Here is a 19,517-nt window from a genome sequence, read left to right on the forward strand (position 1 = left end):
AGCTTAGGGTCACAATGCAAACAAAGCTAAGCTTTCAGGAGGCAATCATGGTATACTTAATACTTCTTGATAGAACTGTTCTTCCTCTTGCCCCCTGCTGTGATCATGTGTCTAATGACTACGGGTGTGACATGTCACTTACCTTTCCTCTGACAAACAGGACCCATGGTAAATCTAAGTCTTAAACTTTCATATTGTTCTGCTAATTCATATAATTCTGCTAATGTGTAGTGAGTAGTGACCTCTGCACCCTAGACCAAGAGAATAGTGAAGGCAGTGCCCACGGCATAGCACAGTATGAACCAGGTTGGGCATTGCAGGCACCACAGCTCCACAGACATGAATGTGAGAACCTGCAAGCGCACAGAGAATATCCTGTCCTATTTGTGATTGGGGAGTACTAAGATGTCCCGAGCATGAGATGAGTTCCCAGCTCTCCTGTCAGGTTAACCTGCTCCTTGTTGCCTGACTCATAAAGGGGGAGGGGGGAAGAAGCATACTTTTCATGGTGCGGCTCTCAGGACACTGGTGAGAAGCATTTTGATCAGAGCATCTTCAGCATGGTATGGCATCCAGACAATAAGAACATAGGCCTTGTCAGTCTGCCTCTCCTTTTTATTTGTCATTGTTAGCTTAGTTTTCAAAGTTTCTGGCTAAAGACAGCATTGAAAGTCTGACGATTTCCTGTATCTCTAATTTTTCAAAACCCCATTCATCAGAAAAATATCTGTTTGTTTGCAGACAACAAACACATGAAGATCTGTTAAGTATCATTCTTCTGCCTTCGTCAAAAGCATATTTTTAACCACATTTAATCACTAACTTCCTAACAGAAGTCAAAGGAAATAAAATATCTTTTGTCGTCCAAAATACTGTTTTGTTTGACATATTATGTGAACTTTAAAGTGTATATATTAGGTCAAACTCTCAAAACAGAAGTGCCTTTCCTATCTCACGAAGGTCACAGAGTGTGTACACAGGCTACCCTGAGGGCAAACCCGTGCACCAGCCTTCCCCCTCGCTCCTTCCATTCCAGAGGACCAACCACCCACGGGGCTATGTGGCTTAAAGAGAAAAATGGAAGCTATCATTTTAAAAAGTGCTACAAGATGCGTCTATGCGGAGAACTGGAGTGAGTCCTTAAGGCAAGTGGCTTGTGACCATCTGTAGGCTGTCCCGGGCAGTACCGCCGAATCCTGTACGCGTGGCTCCATCTGGGAAAGTACTTAACTTGCACTTTTCTTCGGGTTTGGTTTTTTGGGGGCGCTTCTAGCTTTGACGTTCTTCTTAGGACTGGCAGCTTTGGGAACGGGTGGCTTTCCCTTCGGCTTGGGGGGATTACTGCGGCTGGTGCGGCTAGCTGTTCGCTTCTTGTCCTGCACTGTCCTCTGCTGTTCACGGAGTCTCTCTTCCCACTGCTGGGAGGCAATTTGTAGATGTAACTATCAAATACATGTCACCCTTTTATGCAGCGTAACGATACAAGAAAGGGCCCAGGAGGTTTTGCATTAGCGCGGTTACATTGTAATATTGCGGCCATTACTGTGCATTCCCTAGGTTGGGCACTTAGGCTTCCATGACTGGAAAGAGCTCCATATGCAAAGAAGTCTAAATACTCAACACATTTCTTTGAAACTCACACAGGTCTTCTCGGCATCATTGTCACAACCAGTAAACAAGTACGTAGATAATATTTGCAGAGGTCCGTAGCCGCTGAAAGTCCTTGCCAGAATTCAAAGTCCTCCAACTGTTTCTATAGCTCATGCCCCTACCTGTGTGCTTCCAATGGCCAGCCTCAGAATAAAGACTCTCTATACAACAAAGCATTCTAAAATAGTGCTGCTGTCACAAAAAAGCAGAAATTTATGTAGCCTTCCGGCAAAGCCCGTTATTACTGCATTGTAGGAATTACTATATCCAAAAGAAAACAAAATTAGTGATTCCCCCTCTTCCCTGGATCTTCCAAGCCCCCATGTGCACAATGCTGACCATGCACAGCACTGTGCTCTCTAGATAAATGCTGTAACTTTTGTTGTACATATGCCCCTATGGTAAAGTTTAACTAATATGTTAGGCACAGTAAAAGATAATGATATCAAGAATAAAATTATTGCAGCCATTTACTATAATAAAAGTGGTCTCTCTCAAAAATGTATTCTTTTGTATTGTATTGTTTTGTATTTTTGAACTGCAATTGCCTGCAGGAAGACAAACAAACAAACAAAAACTAAAACATGAGACACAGAGAGGCAGATAAAGGAGAGCTATAGTAACTCACTAAAATGCCCAGACCACTGGGGAATTCGTCATCTTATGGATAATTCAGTTTCCCTGAGAGTAAAAGTTGTGGCAGGTATGTGCATGCATGCATGTATGTATGTATGTATGTATGTATGTATGTATTATTTTGGTGTGTATGTACACACACGTGTGAAGCACAGAGGCCAGAGGTTCAATTTCTTTCTCCATTGATTTTTCAATTATATTTTTGTCTTGGAAACTGGAAATGCAATTCTGTTAGAATATTCCCTCTCATTACTGTGCACATACCTGCTGAGTAACTCCCGAGTCTCTGATAGAGTTTTAGTCCAAGTCTAACACAATGATGTTTAGTTCTATTTTACAGACATGCTCAGTGTTTAACTGTTTTCTCCCTAAGTTATTTCTAACTTGCTTAGAATTTTTTAAATATCCAAACTGAAACTAGACAGGAATGATTTCTTTTTTGAAACTAAAGTATAAATTCTATTTATTTTGAGGACCAAGGTAGATTTAAAAATTCCAAACCAATTGCCACTTTTAATTGTAGATGATTTTCATCTGGGGTGGGGAGAGTATTCTAACTCTAACGTAACTATCAATATGGGAGTGATACTACCATTAAAATTATGCATTTACCAGAAATGAATTGCATTTGCTTATGATTATTTAGAGACATAGCTTACATTATTTTAAATGCAGTATAGTATGATTAGTTGTGTATAAGTTTTAGAAGTATTTGCATATCTACAAATATATGTTCATTTCAACACCAGTGAATACTGAATTTTTATTCTGTTTACTTTAGTAACTAAGTTGTAATACAATAAAAAAAGAAAAGTGCAGCCAGGCAGTGGTAGTGCATGCCTTTAATCTCAGCACTCAGGAGGCAGAAACAGGCAGATCTCTGTGATTCTGAGGCCAGCCTGGTCTACAAGAGCTAGTTCAAGGACAGGCTCCAAAGCTACAGAGAAACCCTGCCTTGGGAAAAAAAAAAGGAAAATACCTAATTGAACCTGGAAATAACCGGTGCCTTATATTGGTGCCTTATATTAGAGCACACTGCATCAACTGTGAAGTTGGATAATAGTTGCTGATAACAATTCTGAGTAAATTAGGTGTGATTCTCAACTGCAGATTCAAAACACAGGTGCTTTTGCCATTACTGGCTCTTGGGGAGAAGACATTGTAGAAAAATACCCGGTCTATAGAATTTTCTTACAGTCGTTTCTACCCATGCTCGCCATGTTCTTAATTATACTTACTATGGATCTTCTGCTTAGTTGATCTCTCCATTTTTCAACTAAACAATTTTCAAGAAGCATCATCCTGGGGAAAAAAGTAAATTTCTTGGCAATTAAATTTATTTTATAAAAGTAAAACACTTACCAAGGCATAAAATCATACTTGTTTTCACATAACTCTTATCCCCATAACCTGTGTGTCTACTATTAATAATTGATGGATTTTCCTTGTTCCTATATGTTTTTCTGAACACACTGCATATGTAAACCATTCTTTACATTTCTTTTCATTGTTATAGTTGTTTCCTGGGATGATTAGAAAACATAAAATAAACTATAATTTATATAGAGTACAACTATGGATACCTACTTAGCTGTTCTCTGCTTCCATTTGTTTATATTACATCACTCACTCTTACTGTGTTGAATATGCTTGCACAGAATACTGTGCACTGGCTCACCGCTTCCATTAGACGGGTTCTGCTGGGCCAAACGGGCCTTTTATTATGTTTTTAGAGGTGGTACAATTGTTAAGAGAACCAACTTTTCTTGCAGAGGATCTGAGTTCAGTTCCCAGCACAACACAGAGGCCAACGATCAGCCACTGACTCCAGTTCCAAAGAATGCAACGCCCTCTTCTGCTCCCCATGGCAATGGTACACATACGATGCACGGACATGCAGGTGGAAGAACAGCCACACACACAAAGTAAAAATAAGCAAATCTTTTAAAAAAGGGTTTTCAATAGAGTACCAATTATTTAAAATGTGGCCTCTTTTTCATCTAATTCACTAACATTAAAATACCAATTAAAAGTAGAATCGTCTGCTTATTTGAACTTGGAAAATACAAAGGTAAATTTTAATGTTTATTTACTGTTTATACTTACGGAAATTTTCTTCGTAGGTTTATGCACACATGTATGCCTTGTGTTCTTAACACTTTAACTGGTAATTTTAGGGAATAATATCTCCATTGTCATCACATCCATTACAGAGGCATGCCCTTTTCTGCTTGCATTTGTGACTATTGTGCACAACATTTCATCCAGTCACAATGTGCACTGACATTTTCCCATGCAATCCCTTGCATTGGTTTTGTGCTTATCTTGCATTTTACTTGCTGTATCAACCAATTTTGTCCTTTGGACCATGGGTTTTAAAATGTTCACCGATTTAATGCATTTTAAATGTGCTTCTTTATTTTAAGATTTATTAATTATATATCCCGTGTTCTGCTTGCATGTATCCCTGCAGGCCATAAGAGGGTACCAAATCTCATTACAGATGGTTGTGAGCATATGTGGTTGCTGGGAATTGAACTCAGGACCTTTGGAAGAGCAGGCAAAGCTCTTAACCACGGAGCCATCTCTCCAGCCAACATGCTTCTTAATACAGTGAAAAATAGACTATTTTTCTAAATAAATATATTTTTAACTAATGCATTCATATGCTACTGTTTTATAACATTCTTATCATAAAATATTTTTGTATTTGTTATAATTGTTTTCAAGAATATCTCTATTAGCTGGGTCTGTTTCTCACAGGTCATAACTCCTGCTATTTGGAACTGAGACTGATGGAGGAAGGTTGTAAGTCTGAGGTCTGCCTGGGCTATAGAATGATCTCAAGGTCAGCCTATATGACAGTGTCTTAAAATATAAAGCAAACTGGGGGTTGAAGGCTTAACTATGTAATAGAGAACTTGGCTCACTGAGCACTCAAGGCCCTAGGTACACTCCTCAGCACTGAAGATAAATAAAAGAAAGATTTTCCTTTGCTTTGTTTGTATGTCTGTCTTTAAACTACATGGTTTCAAAAAGAGTAGCTTTATGCCAGCTCTGTATCTCTTTATAAGGTAGATCTCTAATTACTTTTAAAATCTTCTTTACAAAAATCCCAGTCATCTGAAAATAGTTGCACTGGATGAGTCTACAGTCCGCTCATGTGCTCAGAAAGAACTGAATGACTAATAACACAGCAAGTCCTCAAATGAACCCTGCTTTGCTATGGCGCATATAAACATAATGAAGAGTCGAAGCACTGGCCACTGCTTGAGAGAAACAACTGTAAGGAGAAAGACAGTTTGAAAGCTGAGAACGCACAGTCCTATGACAGGGGAATCAACAACTGATGGAATACACAACTGTGCACTGAAATTGTGACATTTTCAAAAGATGCATTTGCTTTTTAAGTTTAGAGGAATGGAGTCCTGGCTTTATCAAAAAGCAACATATAAGCATGAATGCCAGAGAGTGAAAAGTTGGGGGGGGGGCTTGTTATATAAAAAGGTGTGCTTTTCCTAGATAAAATTACTGTAAGTTACGGGACTGTCAAGTATGGGACAAGAACTGAAAAGTTCACCTCTGTATTCTAGGAAATGTACTGATGTATAAAAAATCGACTAGGGAGAGAACTGAGCAGATGAGCACTCCCCAGTAGAGATGTGTGTGTGTGTGTGTGTGTGTGTGTGTGTATGTGTGTGCATGTGTGTGTGTGTGTGTGTGTGTATGTGTGTGCATGTGTGTGTGTGTGTGTATTCAACTGTGCTTTGCTTTGTAATGACTGGATTTGACATATATATATATATTTTCAGATTCAGAAATAATCCTAAAGTTTCTATGTGTGTGTGTGTGTGTGTGTGTGTGTGTGTGTGTGTGTGTGCAATGTTCTATGAAAGGGACTTGAAAGTGTACAGTAGGAAACACATAGAACTTTAGCCTAGGATGACTGCGAGGTAGCCTCTAAGCACTGGACACAACTTTAAAATTCAGACCTCTTCATGCTCTTACTGAGAATAATTTACTTGTTGATGTATTTTAAATCACCTAATGGATTCTGAAATAGGCTTTCAAAGGTTCTATTTAAATATTGTTCTAGATTTCTCTCATTCTATTACCTGGAAATTTAAAATATTCAGATATTGAATAAAATTATATTTAGGAAACAGCATCTCAAAAGAGACATCTACTAAAATGTTCTTTAAATGACAACTGGCATTGTTTTGTTCTTTACAACCATGACAACTAAGTAAGATTCACGCTCCATGTGCAGTTCCCCCGCTCCCTGGAACCTACCTTGAACGCCACTCATAGCACATGATGAGGACATCTTGATGGGGCAGGATGTGTGGACACTGGCAGGAGGAATTCGTGATGAGGGGGACTTGGGTTCGAGGTATGGGCGAGGAAGACTTGAAGATCTCTTTCACATCCACCACGGTTGTTACTTCGTTGCAACCACTCCTCTGGATGGCTTTTATTTTGGCATGAATAACTGCAATTTAAAACTCAAGTAACTGTTGTTATCGAAGTCTTTGGGGGAAGCCAGACAGTGCTTTAGGGCCGAATCCAGAGCCTCTCTTAAAGCGCTACTCCTGTAATTATGGTCATGTCCGAGCAGCCCCGGTGCATTCAGAAAGCCCACACTTGCTACATGCAAAGCATCCTATTTTGCCAGCATTCTGTTGAAATTCGTGAATCACAAAAATGAAAGTGGACATCAGAAGGCCAGCATTAGCCTGGACTCACAGGTTACCAAAACTTACATGTAAATATTTTTATCTGTTTCTACTTTCTCTCTTATGAGTTGGAGGATGACCATATGACCTGATTTGGAAGGCAAGATAAAGCTTGTGTTCCTTCAGTCACTCCTCTTATATTTGACTTTCTTTTTACAGAAAAAACATTAGTCATAACTTCCAGGTCCCCACAGAATGCTGGCTTTTCTCTAACCACCAAAAAAATCCTCCTACCGTCCAGGTTGAACTCATTTCTGAATATTTAGACAGCCTGCGACCTAACATGAACAGTGTCCAACTGTAAGGCGTCTCTGAAAGCTGCAGTTCTCCGTTCATCAGTGTCACAAACTGACGGTGAAGGCCCAGGGCGAGTGGACACAAGATTGTTATTACAGGTGGACGTTCAGGTCATCACCTTGGTCGAGTTTTAAGTTTCAGATTCGTTGGATCCTTGCTACTTAGTATTCTAGCGGAGTCGCTGATCAGCCCAACACAAGTCTGTTTTGAATTCCGCCCTAGGAAGCTGGCCTAAGGAGGATCCAAACGTGTATCAACTGAGCAGTTCATTGCCAAGGGGAACTAAAATGTGACACCCCGGAGATAATGATAGCAGAGGTTAGATAGCTCTGGGTAGACCCAGACAAGGAACAAAGCAGACAAGATTAAGACAACATCTTCATGGAACACATTTCAAGAAGAAAAAAAAAAGCTACTCGGAAAAAAAGTGAAATTTTCTGTTGCTGAGTTGTCCATATTGTTATTTGTGACTCTCAAATCGGACAGCTGAACTGTGGGTTATTTTTCAGAGTTTTGTACCTCCCTACTTTCTTACATGGCAAATAATCGAAAGCTTCTTACTGAGACACAATTTCATTTAAAATATGAAAACCAAGCTGACAAAGAAACTACTTTACCTGTTATTTCTTTGTTCTTGTTATTTTAGGAGAAATAATTTAAGAATTGCAACAAAAGATTAAATAACTCAAGTAGACACTCTATTTGTTTTTATTTTTTCTTCTTTTCGTGCGTGTGTGTGACATGTAGGTGAGTGCATGTACGTGCTGGTGCAAACAATTGAATTGCCTCAGATCTCAAGTACATATCTTAAGAGAACACAACTAAATTTAATTGCAAGTGATGAGAGTAGAATTAAAAATACTTAAAACTTTTAAAATACCATGATTGATTTGTTTTTCCTTTGGAGGAAGTACTAAATTGTTCAAGTAAAAGAGAGGAGTGTTAAGTGTCTGTAGTTATTGATGAGGAAAAAGCCACACAGTTAGCTCTTCATCCTCTGACCTTAAGATAATCAAATCCTGCTGGACACCCTCATCCTTCCTATAGTGACACAACCGAGAAAGAGAAGAGTGGCCCCCTCCCTGCCACTTTCTGCACAGCAGAAACCATCACTGAGACCATTTTTATGTGAGCGATTTATTTTGATTTTTTCTTTGATGTACCCAGAAGAGCAAGAAGCTTTATAGTTGTTGTTGAGAGTTCCAGAAACCATATAATTAACAACCACAACAGCGAGAAAACCCATTGTTTCTCTTTCCTTGACTAGTACATTGATTCAGCCTGATGTGATTTCAGTGCCTTGGTGTGCCAAGTCCCCAGAGCAAAATGGCGTTATCAGAAGACTTACCATAGCTGTAGTTTTTGCTCAGGTATGTTGCCAAAGTCGGCTTCACCTTTTTGCACTTGCACCGATCTAAAAGAGACATAAAATACATGGGAAGTGGGGAAGAAACATCACTCAGGGAAGAAAGCAGGGGGTGCCTGAGGTGGGGACTCACCAGGGCTCAGACGTTTACAGTCAGCATCAAAAGGCCTCTCCTGCATCATCATGTCTGGTGTGATGTCTATCCACTTCACATCTGAAACACAAACAGGGCCGCGGGGTGTAGTCAACGACTGTGTCCCCTAGTCCAGATTGCATAAGGATCCTCGGAGGCTATAAGTCAACACAAACGTCCAACACAAGGTTACCACTGTAAAAAATAATGTGATTGTCACCTACTTTGCTCATGACACTCAGGCTTAAGAAAGAAGTCTGTGAGTCAAGAATTTGCTGACTCAAGCAGAACTTGATGTGAATGAACATCCATGACACCGACCTGTATCAATCTCACCCACCCCAGCCATCCCAATACTGTTGCTCCAAGTTGGCAAGTTGGCGGTTCTCCTAACAGAACAAGCAGACTATTCCCGAGCTGCCACCTCTAACTGCCATGCAGAAACAATCCAAAGTTGCATTGCCCAAACTAAACATAACTCCCAGGCATTTATGAGATTTAAGCAGTTGTCTAATTTAAATTTTTTTTCTCATATTCTCAGTAAGACAGGAGTTTAAAGCAAGGCTCATAAACCACACCAGCCCCCTTGATTCACATTCTGGACCGGGTCTCTTTTAATAGCTCCGGTCTGACTCAGGAGAAGCCTCTGTAAAATAATGCAACATTGTTCTCAGGTTTCATTCAAGATGTGAATTCTGAGTGCTCCCTCCAACAAAACCAGTAAAACAGCAGGGGTGGGAAGAGCAGGAAGTGACACAGTGGTCAGATTTGTCAATGTGCTGCCTTGCTGGGCTCAGTGACCACAACATAGAAGCAGAGTGGAGTTTATCCAATTTACAGGGCGACTACATTTACAAACTTTACTCCTCTCGGGGACTGTGAACTGTTATTGCTCTTTGAGAAAGAACTTCCACCCAGCACTAAATGAGTGTGTTAACCACCACATGGTGGGACTGATTCAAGCCTTAGGTAAGATGAAGGACAACAATTTAACACCATCTGTTTGCCTGACAATTGTTTCTGCATCTCCCTTAAACAAAAACGCCTAAATGGTTTACCCCCAAGCAGTCTTATTCCCTGTGCCTTCAGGGAGCTCTGGCACATCTCCCTGCCTTGCGGAATCTCTGCAAAGTAATCTTCCCTACCTTCCTCAAGGCTTCACTTCCACCGTCCTCAAGGCTCAGTGAACAGTGACAAGAACTGGTCAGCTGTACGTGAGGCCGCCTAGTTCTCACTTGATTGTGTCGACCCCTGGACTCTCTCGGCCTCCGGGGGTACCTCCTCTTGCCTTACCTTCTGGAAGGTCCGTGACTATAGCCTCGGGAGAGATGCACACTCCGCGGTCATAGACGGGTAGCTCGTCGCAGGCCAGGCTCTCTGGCCAGCTGTGGTTGTACATTTTCATGAGAGGTTCACAGTCGTCGCGTGCGCGCTGGCACACAGACTTGCAGGGCTTAATGGGGTCGTGCAGGAACTCCAGGGTACAGATGGGTGCATACATGGCACAGAGGAAGAAGCGCAGCACAGAGCTGCAGTTCACATCCACCAGCTCCTCGTACTGCTCGATGGCCAGGATGGCGTTCTCCTGCGTGCTGTGGTGCAGGTGGTTGGGCATTCGGGTGATGTTCCAGGGCATGTGCCGGCACATGGGGATGCGCACAGCCTCGCAGGGCGCGCCCCGCACGCCCAGCGCCAGGCGCAGCCACAGGCACAAAGCCCCCAGGATGGAGAGGAGCATGGCACTGTCCTCCCGCGCTGCTGCTGGCAAGAAGGGCCCTTCTCTTCCAGTCCCCCTGATCTCCCTATCTCTTTACCTAGGAGCAGCGGTTGAGCTTTCCTGCAGGTCCCCACTGATGGATAGTTCTGGGGTTTGGCTGCCGATAGCCCCTGGGCACAGAGAGCACCAGTAGCGCCAGCGTTCAACCTCCAGAGCACCGACCCGCGCCGGAAGCTCCAGTCTCGGACCCCGCAGCTCGGAGCGCAGCCGGACACGGCCATTGCGGGACCCTATTTATCCAGACTCGTCCCCTGACGTGGGCTCAGCTGCCTTGGCAGCTGTGAGCGCAGAGTCGGCTCCCAACTTCGCTGCTCCACCCCCTGACTCTCCTGCAGAAGCGGTGACATCATCTCTGCCGCTGGGCAGCCATTCCCCCAAAGTCCCTCCCTTTTTAGAGTGGCTAGTCCCTTTTTCTTCAGATCAAGAAAATGAATATCTTGTATTCAGTCATTTGGGACACTCGGTACAAGACGCTGCAGGAAAGACTTTAAAGACAGAAAAAACCCTCTCTTTAAAGAAAAGGCTCAGTCGGCCTTAAAGTTTCCCTAAGTATAGAACTGGAGCCACGTGACCCTGCTATCGCCCTTTAATTTAGAAACTTTTGCTTTTCCTTTCCGGTAGGGGGCGAGATTAGTGAGGGCAGTGTGGACCCTAGAAAGCCCAGCTAAGTAGGTGTTGAAACCAGCACCAAGGGACAGTTTATATAAGCCTCCCCGAGCCCGCCCCCGGTTGTGTGGGGTTTCTTGTTGCTGTTGTTGCTACTGAAGTTCTTCTGTGGCCTCTGGACTTAGTTCTGGCTCAAGTTTTACCAGCCATTTGGTTTGTGTGTGCTCCAGGATCTTAGAACTGCCCACGGATGCAAGAGCATCCTTGGGTTGGAGAAGTTTCTCTGCTTGCTTTCTTTCTCTAAATACTAATTCCTGAGCCCAACAGGAGTGGAAGCCAGGAGAAAACAGAGCCAACTTGAGACACCACATTTTCCCAATCCAACAGTCTGGTCTTTTATAAACTATAGACTATTTTCCTTGAGTAAGAATCCACTAGCTTTGGAAAGCAAGTGTACGGGTTGGGTTTACTTTCTCTCTTATTTGCATGAGAAAGGCGGCAAAGTCAACACTGGTCTCACTATTCCCAGAAAAGAGGTGTTACTTATGTAAGCTTCTAGCAAATGTCTGCCAGTCAGACAGTGAGGCTTCTGGTGTAAATTTACTATCCCCACGAACAAGAAGAAAACATGGTTCCTGGATCTTAATCTTAAAAGCTGTGGTTGAACTTGAAATCCAGACTTAAGGACGTTCTTTTGCCTCTTCAAAGCTGAGACTCGTTAAGTTAGCTTAGCCATCTTAAATCTGGCTGGGGATTAAAACAGCTGGACAAAATGGAGCAAAACAAAACACAACCACTTTTGTCCTCTTTATTGGGTAAGGTGTGGGGACAAGTACTTTCAAGCCATTAATTCGCCTTAGCGTTCTGACACTATTTGGATGCTGCCGCAGCATTCCTTCAGGCCAATCGAAATAGGTATTCTGAAAAAACATGGGATAAAACCGGACTTGCTGAACATAGTGGACAATGAGGACTACTGAGAACTCAAGAACAATGGCAATGGGTTTTTGATCCTACTGCACGTACTGGCTTTGGGGGAGCCTAGGCAGTTTGGATGCTCACCTTACTAGACCTGGATGTAGGTGGGTGGTCCTTGGACTTCACACAGGTCAGGGAACCCTGATTGCTCTTCGAGCTGAGGAGGGAGGGGGACTTGATTGAGGGAGGGGGAGGGAAATGGGAGGCAGTGGCGGGGAGGAGGCAGAAATCCTTAATAAATAAATAAAATTTAAAAAAAGATAGAATGCAATAAAATGTTCTGTATTACAAAAAAGAAAAAAGAAAGAAAGAAAGAAAGAAAGAAAGAAAGAAAGGAAGGAAGAAAGAAAGAAAGGTATTCTGGTTTCCTACAGAATGGGTCTCTAGTTCCAGAGATGCCAAACCGTGCCAGGAAAATATCAAGCAGAAGGGGTGGCCCAAACAATATCTCAAGAATTTTCTAGTGGTGAAATCCCAAGTTTAAACCCTTCACTGAGCTACCAAGTTTTCATGTTAACTTCCTAATGGGAGCAAGAGACTCAGGACTCCCCACCACTTTCCCATGAGCTGTCTGGGGACAGCCCCCTTAGGGAGGGCTCACTCTTAGGCAGCCAATTCGAACTTGTTACATATTTAACTATGCAGGCTCTCACCACCTCACCTCAAGGTTTCATGGGCTTCCCTGATGTTATCTGATTGCCTATTCTTTAATAAAGAAAGACTGGGAATGTAGTTCAGAGGCAGAATACTTACGGAGCATGGGTTAGGCCCCAGGTAAGAACCTGGAAAGAACAAAAAGAGATGTTAAGACAAGCCTTTGGGGCAGAGGGATAGAGACAGATCTTATTGATGAGCTGGCCCCTAGTTCACCCTCAGCCTGGGAGAAGCTGTTGTCAGGCCAACTGACAGTCGGTCCCTTGTGTTTTTTAGACTGTGTAATAGAGTGAAGGGACTCAGAAAACTGTCAAATGTTCTTTCTGTTTTCCTGCCTTCCAAAAAGGCTGTGATTCTAGTTCTAGCGCTAAAGCCATTGTTTTCCAGCTGAGTTATTCTCTGGGGTGACTCTCTGCTGGTCCCTCTGGGTTCCCTTCTCTTCCCTCCTAAATGCCTGCTGCTCTGCAGGACCCTTTCTCACTCCTAACTCTCCACTCTACCAGGCTTCCTCAACCGTGGTACTTCTGAATCTCAGGACTGTAGAGTTCTTTGACAAATGTCCCCTGGAGAGGGAGAGGCTGGAACCATCTACCCACCCACCTCAAGTCATAGGAAACCCTCTGATGGGGAACCTCTTTCAGCCAATGGCCTTTGAAAGGCTGGACCAGATTGAGGTTTGACTTTGGATACCAAAAAGCCGAGGTTCCGCTCTCTTGGCCCTCTCTTCCCTCTCTCCACACCTGGATGTAGGACACCCTTTCCTGTTTTGTGAGTTTCCCTTTTAATAGAGAAAAACCTTAGTATTCTCTATTTGGAGCTAATGTGGGATTATTTAATTCACACCCCCCACCCCCATTTGCTTTATCTGGCGTCCACGTGGGAAAGTGTCCACGTTTAGCGGGGATCATGCTCCTGGTTTGCCAGCCTGGCTTGCCTCACCTGCTGGGGGGCCCATCTCGGGAGGGCTCACTCTTAGGCAGCCCTCACTCAGGAACACCCTCAACCACTTTCTACTCGCTCACTCCTCACCATATTTACTATTCAGTGCAAATGTAAATCAAACTGTAAAGCAAGGGCCTTTAAAAGAAAACGGTCTCCTCACGACTTGATTATATAGTATTAAGCCTAACATTACTTAAACACAAACCCAATTTGTTCACACAGGTTTAGACCCTAAGATACACAAACCTCTAGACTCGAAGCTTTGCCATGCAGGAACAGAGAACAGTCTCACTGAATTGTGACTTCGAGGCAATGTAAAGGCCTCAAGACTGGGAACTGCCCCAGCGACCACTAGTGTCATTTCTTCAGGACCCATCACGACACTTAAAATTTGTTTTAAAAAACAAAACAACAACAACAACAACAACAAAAAAAAAACAGGTCACAGTTTTGCCATAAACAAATTACAGAGGCCAGAGAAAGTGCTACACCTCTGCTTTTCTCCTGGACCCGGTAAGATCGCCCCACTGAGGCTTTGAGGGTCCAATGCTGCACCTCTTGGAGAAATGTGTCCCTGCTCAGCTCGTTCCCGCTTCTCCGCCCCAAACATTTTAAATCTCAATGCCCTTCAGGATGCTAGTGGCAACACTGCCGCTGCGTTTCCTGTTGGCAGCAGAGAGCAGTGAAAACAAGCTTTAGTAAGCAGCCGCCAGGGCAGAAAGAGCTCCTGGGCGATTCACGCGGCTTTCCCAGGCCGGCTTTCTGAGCCGCTGGAACGGAAAAGCGGGAGAGGCCATCGCTCCCGAGCCCGGCGTCCAGAAGCTCACCTTCCGCCCAGCGCGGAGAGAACGCGCAGGGCACCCACGCCCGGTCTCCGCGCTCTCTTGGGCTCGGCTGACCCCCGGGCGGCTGATCGTGATGCACGCGCACGCTCCCCGCCGGGTGGTCCGGGGGCCTCGGAGCACCTGGCTGCTGGGTGGCCTCTGGGTCTGGGCGCTGTGCGGCCTGTGCGGCCTGGGGACAGCAAGCTCACCGGGGACCCCTCAGCCTTGTCAGGCGCCCCAGCAGTGGGAGGGACGCCAGGTTCTGTACCAGCAGAGCAGCGGGCACAACAGCCGCGCCCTGCTGTCCTACGATGGGCTCAACCAGCGCGTGCGGGTGCTGGACGAGAGGAAGGCGCTGATCCCCTGCAAGAGGTAGGCGGCGTGGAAGGGCATGGCGGCGGCCAGGGGAAGCCAGGTCAAAGCGTTTGGCACCCCAGCTAGACCTCCAGCCGCGACTGGTCCCTCCCGACCCCCAAGAACTTTACAGGGGCTCTTGGGGGCAGCGATGCAGAGGCAGGCAAAGAAAGGATTCACCAAGGACAGAATGGAACAGCCAGACACCCAACTTAGCCCCAAGTCTTCACTGCTGAGTCAGGCTCCTGGCACCTGGAACCCCCTGCAGCCTAGGGCGTGTTTTTTTTTTTTTTTTTTTTCCTAGAAGTCGCCTTCAAGGGAGACACAAAATATGCTCTAACAATTTTGTTTACAATTATAAAACTTATGTGCGTGTGTGTGTGTGTGTGTGTGTGTGTGTCCATGTGGAGGTCAAGGGACAACTTACCAAGTCAGTTTTCTCCCTCCTTCCACCATGTGGCTCATAGGACAGCACTGTTAAAGGAGAGGGAAATGATTTCTAAAAGTCGTATACAAACTCCTTACCCCATTACAATATTAACATTTTTGTTTAAACCTTGAGGATTTTATCTTTTGGAAAAACTAGTTAAAACTCCCATTAGAGCAAGGTAATGTCACTTTAAAACTACCATTAGATACATGTATTAATACATGTTGATTGGGGTGCTAAACCTCTCATTAGAGCATATGTACTGACTGCCACCTTAAAACTTCCGCTAGAGCATATGTACTCAGTGCCCCCTTAAATTCCAACTAGACACGAGTACTAACATCCAAATCCTCCTTTCGCCTATCCTCTTCTCTTGTCAATTTTTTAGTTGTTCCCTGTTTTTAATGACCATGCCAACTGCAAAATGGGAGGGCATGTTATCACACACATGCTCATACACATGCTCACATGCACATGCACGCAAAGACGCGCTTGACAGTGTATCTTTCCATTTTGTGATGACAGACGACACACTTTTCCTGGGGCGTCACCTTCTTTCTGGCCCCTTTAAGACCCAGTTTCTAATTTAAGATCACCACCTGTCTCCCTGCCCGCACCCTCTGCTGTCTTCCAGCGTGCTTCATGTGGCCATGCTGGCGTCTCCTCATGGCATTTATGCCACAGAGAGATAAGACACATGACCACGGTGGAAGGCTGCAGTGGGCAGTATGACTGGTGGTAAATGGGAACCATTAATTTCTAGCACAAAGCAAAACTTGGGAAAACCATTTCACCTAGAATCATTTGTCACTGAAGTGTTTGTTGGGCTTCTTGGCTATAAATAGGGAAAAGTCAGAACCTCCCAAACCATCTACTCAGAGTACAAGACCACACATTACCAAGTCAGGAGACCCACCTTACTCTTGAATTCTACTTTTGAGAATCCAATCAATCATGGACAGAACATATGTGAAATCACTTTGCATGTACTGAGCACATGCATGCTATTTTTGTCTTTAAACAATATAAAGCCGACTTGCATAGCATCTTATATTTGTTATTTGGAAGCAACTGAGAATATATGGAAGGGTATTTGTAAGATGCATGCAATTTTTTGTCATTCCTAGATCAAGGACATGAGCATCCATAGATTTTGCTATCTACAGAGACCCTGGTTCCAATCCTCCTTGGATATAGAGGGATAGCTTTACTTCCGTGTCTGGAAGGCATGACACAGCAGTGTCTTTATGAAAGAATCAGAATGTGTGCAAAGACTTTCAAGAACAATGAATGTGTTATATCGTATAGTAGTGCTGAAACTTGGTATGTTTTATATAATTTTGTTTAACTGTCCACACATCACAGGGTAGATTTTATGATTTCCATTTTACATAGAGATGTGAAGACCTAGGGAGCTTGGCAGACTTTCCTTCTTATCACACAACTGAGGCTTATGAAAGCTGCACAGATTCTGACATCTGTAATATACTAAGTTCACATTCCTTCATCTACTCTTCATCCAGGGCAGACACCATGTCAATTATCAATGGAGTGGGCCTTGATTTTAAGGGAGCTAATAGTCTGAGGATGGAATCTCATAAATTTGTTATCATTGTGTGGTAAGATGAAGAATTGATTAAGAGAGCTGTGATAAAGACAGCTACGATGGCACAGATCCGGGGCTTTCAGAGAAGGTGATGTCCCAGTTTAATGGTCCCCTAAAACGTAATCCACCAGGGTGACATGCAGAAACTATTTGTAAGGAGACATCTGTATACGTGTACTCTAGACTCAGTATGTTGTCGTCTGGGAGTTTTCAAGCAGGGTCAAGTATATTTTGAGAACAGCAGCCAAGTCACTCTGAGAGATGAAGGTACAGGGTATGGAGAGAGGTCATGCTGAAGGAGTTTGAACAATGGGACTTCATTAGGTGAATAAAGATCGCCAGATAACATGAATGAGATTTCATCCTGAAGAGGTTTAAAAAAACAGAGCAGTGTGGAGTGAGTGGAGAAGCTAAAACCCAAGGGATTTCTGGTGGTTTCTGATGTAGGGACACTGGACACGGGGCTGCACTGTGGAAGTGTTGAAGAGGTAATGAAGTCTGAGTGGTCAGAGGTAGCAGGGTGTAAAGAGAAAGGCAGGTGTCAAGCCAGTTGCCACTACTGGCACCTAAAACCAGCTGTACTGGTGGTGCGGAACAGGGCTTACTCTTTCCACTCCGAGTGAGGATGGGACACTACTCCTTAACTGCATTCATGAAGACTGTGCATTGGTTATCTGTTGGTGAGTAGACATGAAGGGCATGGGCTGGAATGACCAGAGTTCACTGCTGATGCTAAGCAGTGTGACCAGGAAAAGATGAGGGGTCATTCTTACCCAAGGAATATTTTTTAACTATTTAAGAGATTTGGCTATATAATCACATAGACGTAGGCCGGATTCTAGTTCCTGAAAGTGGGCTTTTGCAAATTAATGTAGTTTTATGGGACTTGGTTTATTTTTTTTATAGAATAGGGATCTTATAGGAACTAATTTATCAGAAGGCTGTAATGAGTCCCTCGGTAAGCTGAAGTATATAAAGCACATAGTACATTGTCTCATCTCATAGCACAGAGGTGTGCAGTGAGTGGTTTGCTTACCATCCACCATCATCATCTTTGTGAATCTAGTTTTCAATATGCTAAAGACCCCTCTGAACTTATACACGTGATTTAGCAACACACCAAGTACCCTTCCTCTAGGAACTGACTCAGTACACAGACTCAAATGCTAAACTATATTTCAAAAAAGTTTTATAGCTGGCACAAAGAGCAGTCATTTCAAATCCACAGAGATAGACTAGATCATTCTCTCCTTTTATTCAAAACTATGTGAGGAGCCAAATTACAATCAGGAGATGATGAGCAAAGAGTTGGAGCAAACACATGAACAAAAGCCTGGTGGTTGTTTTAGGCTCAGTTTTCATGTACAACAGTGAGGTTTTCACTACAAATAAATGTTTCATCACAGAATAATATTTACCAATTATCTTGCTGTGTGGGCTAGTTTTTTGTCTACTTTAAACAAGCTGATCTCATTTGGGAAGAGGAAAACTTAACTGACTGACTGGTGAGGCGATTTTTGATTGATGATGATGTGGGAGGACCCAGCGCACTGGGGGCAGCACCATGCCTGGGCAGGTGATCTTGGGTGATAAAATGTTGGACTGAGAAAACCATGGGCAGCAAGCTAGTAATCAGTTTCTTCCATGGCTACTGCTTGAGTTCCTAGTTGTGGGCCCCTTCCTTGAGTTCCTGTCCTTCCTTTGATGATGAGCTGTGATATGAAAATGTGAGATCAAGCAATCCTTTTCTCCCCAAGTTGTTTTCGGTCATGCTGTTTTATCATAGCCAGAGAAATCTTAACTAAGAAATTTATACAAGGAGGAGGGTATTGCTGAGACCGACCTGACCATATGTTTTTGGGAGGATTGTGGTAGCATTTGGACTTTGGGATGGAAGAGCTATTGGGTACTCAGAGCTTAATGAGCTGACGTGGAACCCGAGAACACAGTGTGCAGAGCAGTGTTTGAGAGTTCCTTAAAGACTCTAAGGCTGTTCAGTATTTTGAATTAATAGCAACTAATGTGGAGCCTTTGCTTTGTTGGTACAATTGATGCTGAGCAGCTGAGGCTGAAGAATCAGCTGTGATTAGGAAGAGACCAGCATCTTTGAGACAAAATTTTCTGGGAAGTGTTTCCTCAAATTCAGCACACAGAAGAAGTGGTCCAGAGGGGCCAAGGTTTTACCCCATGCTGGCCACTTAACTGGTGATGGATAAAGTTTCTCAGGCTTTACTGGTTGTGAAGGCATGAAGAGGTCATGGGGAGAAGTTAAGGCTTGGCCCTGTGAGAGGCCAGGAGAGACCACTGGTGAAGGTTCGGGTCCAGTTACAGCAGAAGCTCCAGGATTAAAGAGATCGTGGAGAAAAGCTGAGACTTGGCAGCATGTGGCAGTCAGAGTCCTTGAAGAGTTGGTGAAGTGCCCACTTGCAGCAGTATTTTGGAGCTATCAGTACCCTGAGGGAGGATGCCAAGAACAGCTGCAGCTGTTGAGTGGAGGCAGCCTGAACCTATGAGACACTGTGTGTGCT

General features: G+C 43.7%; 2 protein-coding genes across 2 annotated transcripts in view; one reads left to right on the top strand and one right to left on the bottom strand.

The window, feature by feature from the left end:
* Positions 1 to 604: 604 nt before the first annotated feature.
* On the bottom strand, positions 605 to 11,478 carry Sfrp4 (secreted frizzled related protein 4). The gene is made up of 6 exons (XM_005371889.2): positions 10,112 to 11,478; positions 8,819 to 8,899; positions 8,668 to 8,733; positions 6,580 to 6,778; positions 3,525 to 3,588; positions 605 to 1,418 (listed from the first exon to the last, which is right to left on the bottom strand). The coding sequence occupies exons 1-6, from the start codon at positions 10,554 to 10,556 to the stop codon at positions 1,227 to 1,229; spliced, it is 1,047 nt and encodes a 348-aa protein (XP_005371946.1). The 5' UTR covers positions 10,557 to 11,478; the 3' UTR covers positions 605 to 1,226.
* A 2,966-nt stretch (positions 11,479 to 14,444) lies between these two features.
* The window catches only part of Epdr1 (ependymin related 1), a 30,256-nt gene continuing 25,183 nt past the window's right edge, over positions 14,445 to 19,517 (top strand). The window contains exon 1 of the mRNA XM_005371890.2: positions 14,445 to 14,971. Within this exon, the coding sequence (XP_005371947.1) occupies positions 14,694 to 14,971 (278 nt within the window). The 5' untranslated portion in view covers positions 14,445 to 14,693. The remainder of the gene's footprint in view (positions 14,972 to 19,517) is intronic.

This window comes from Microtus ochrogaster, unplaced genomic scaffold, assembly GCF_000317375.1.
Source record: "Microtus ochrogaster isolate Prairie Vole_2 unplaced genomic scaffold, MicOch1.0 UNK135, whole genome shotgun sequence".
NCBI classification, from domain to species: domain Eukaryota; kingdom Metazoa; phylum Chordata; class Mammalia; order Rodentia; family Cricetidae; genus Microtus; species Microtus ochrogaster.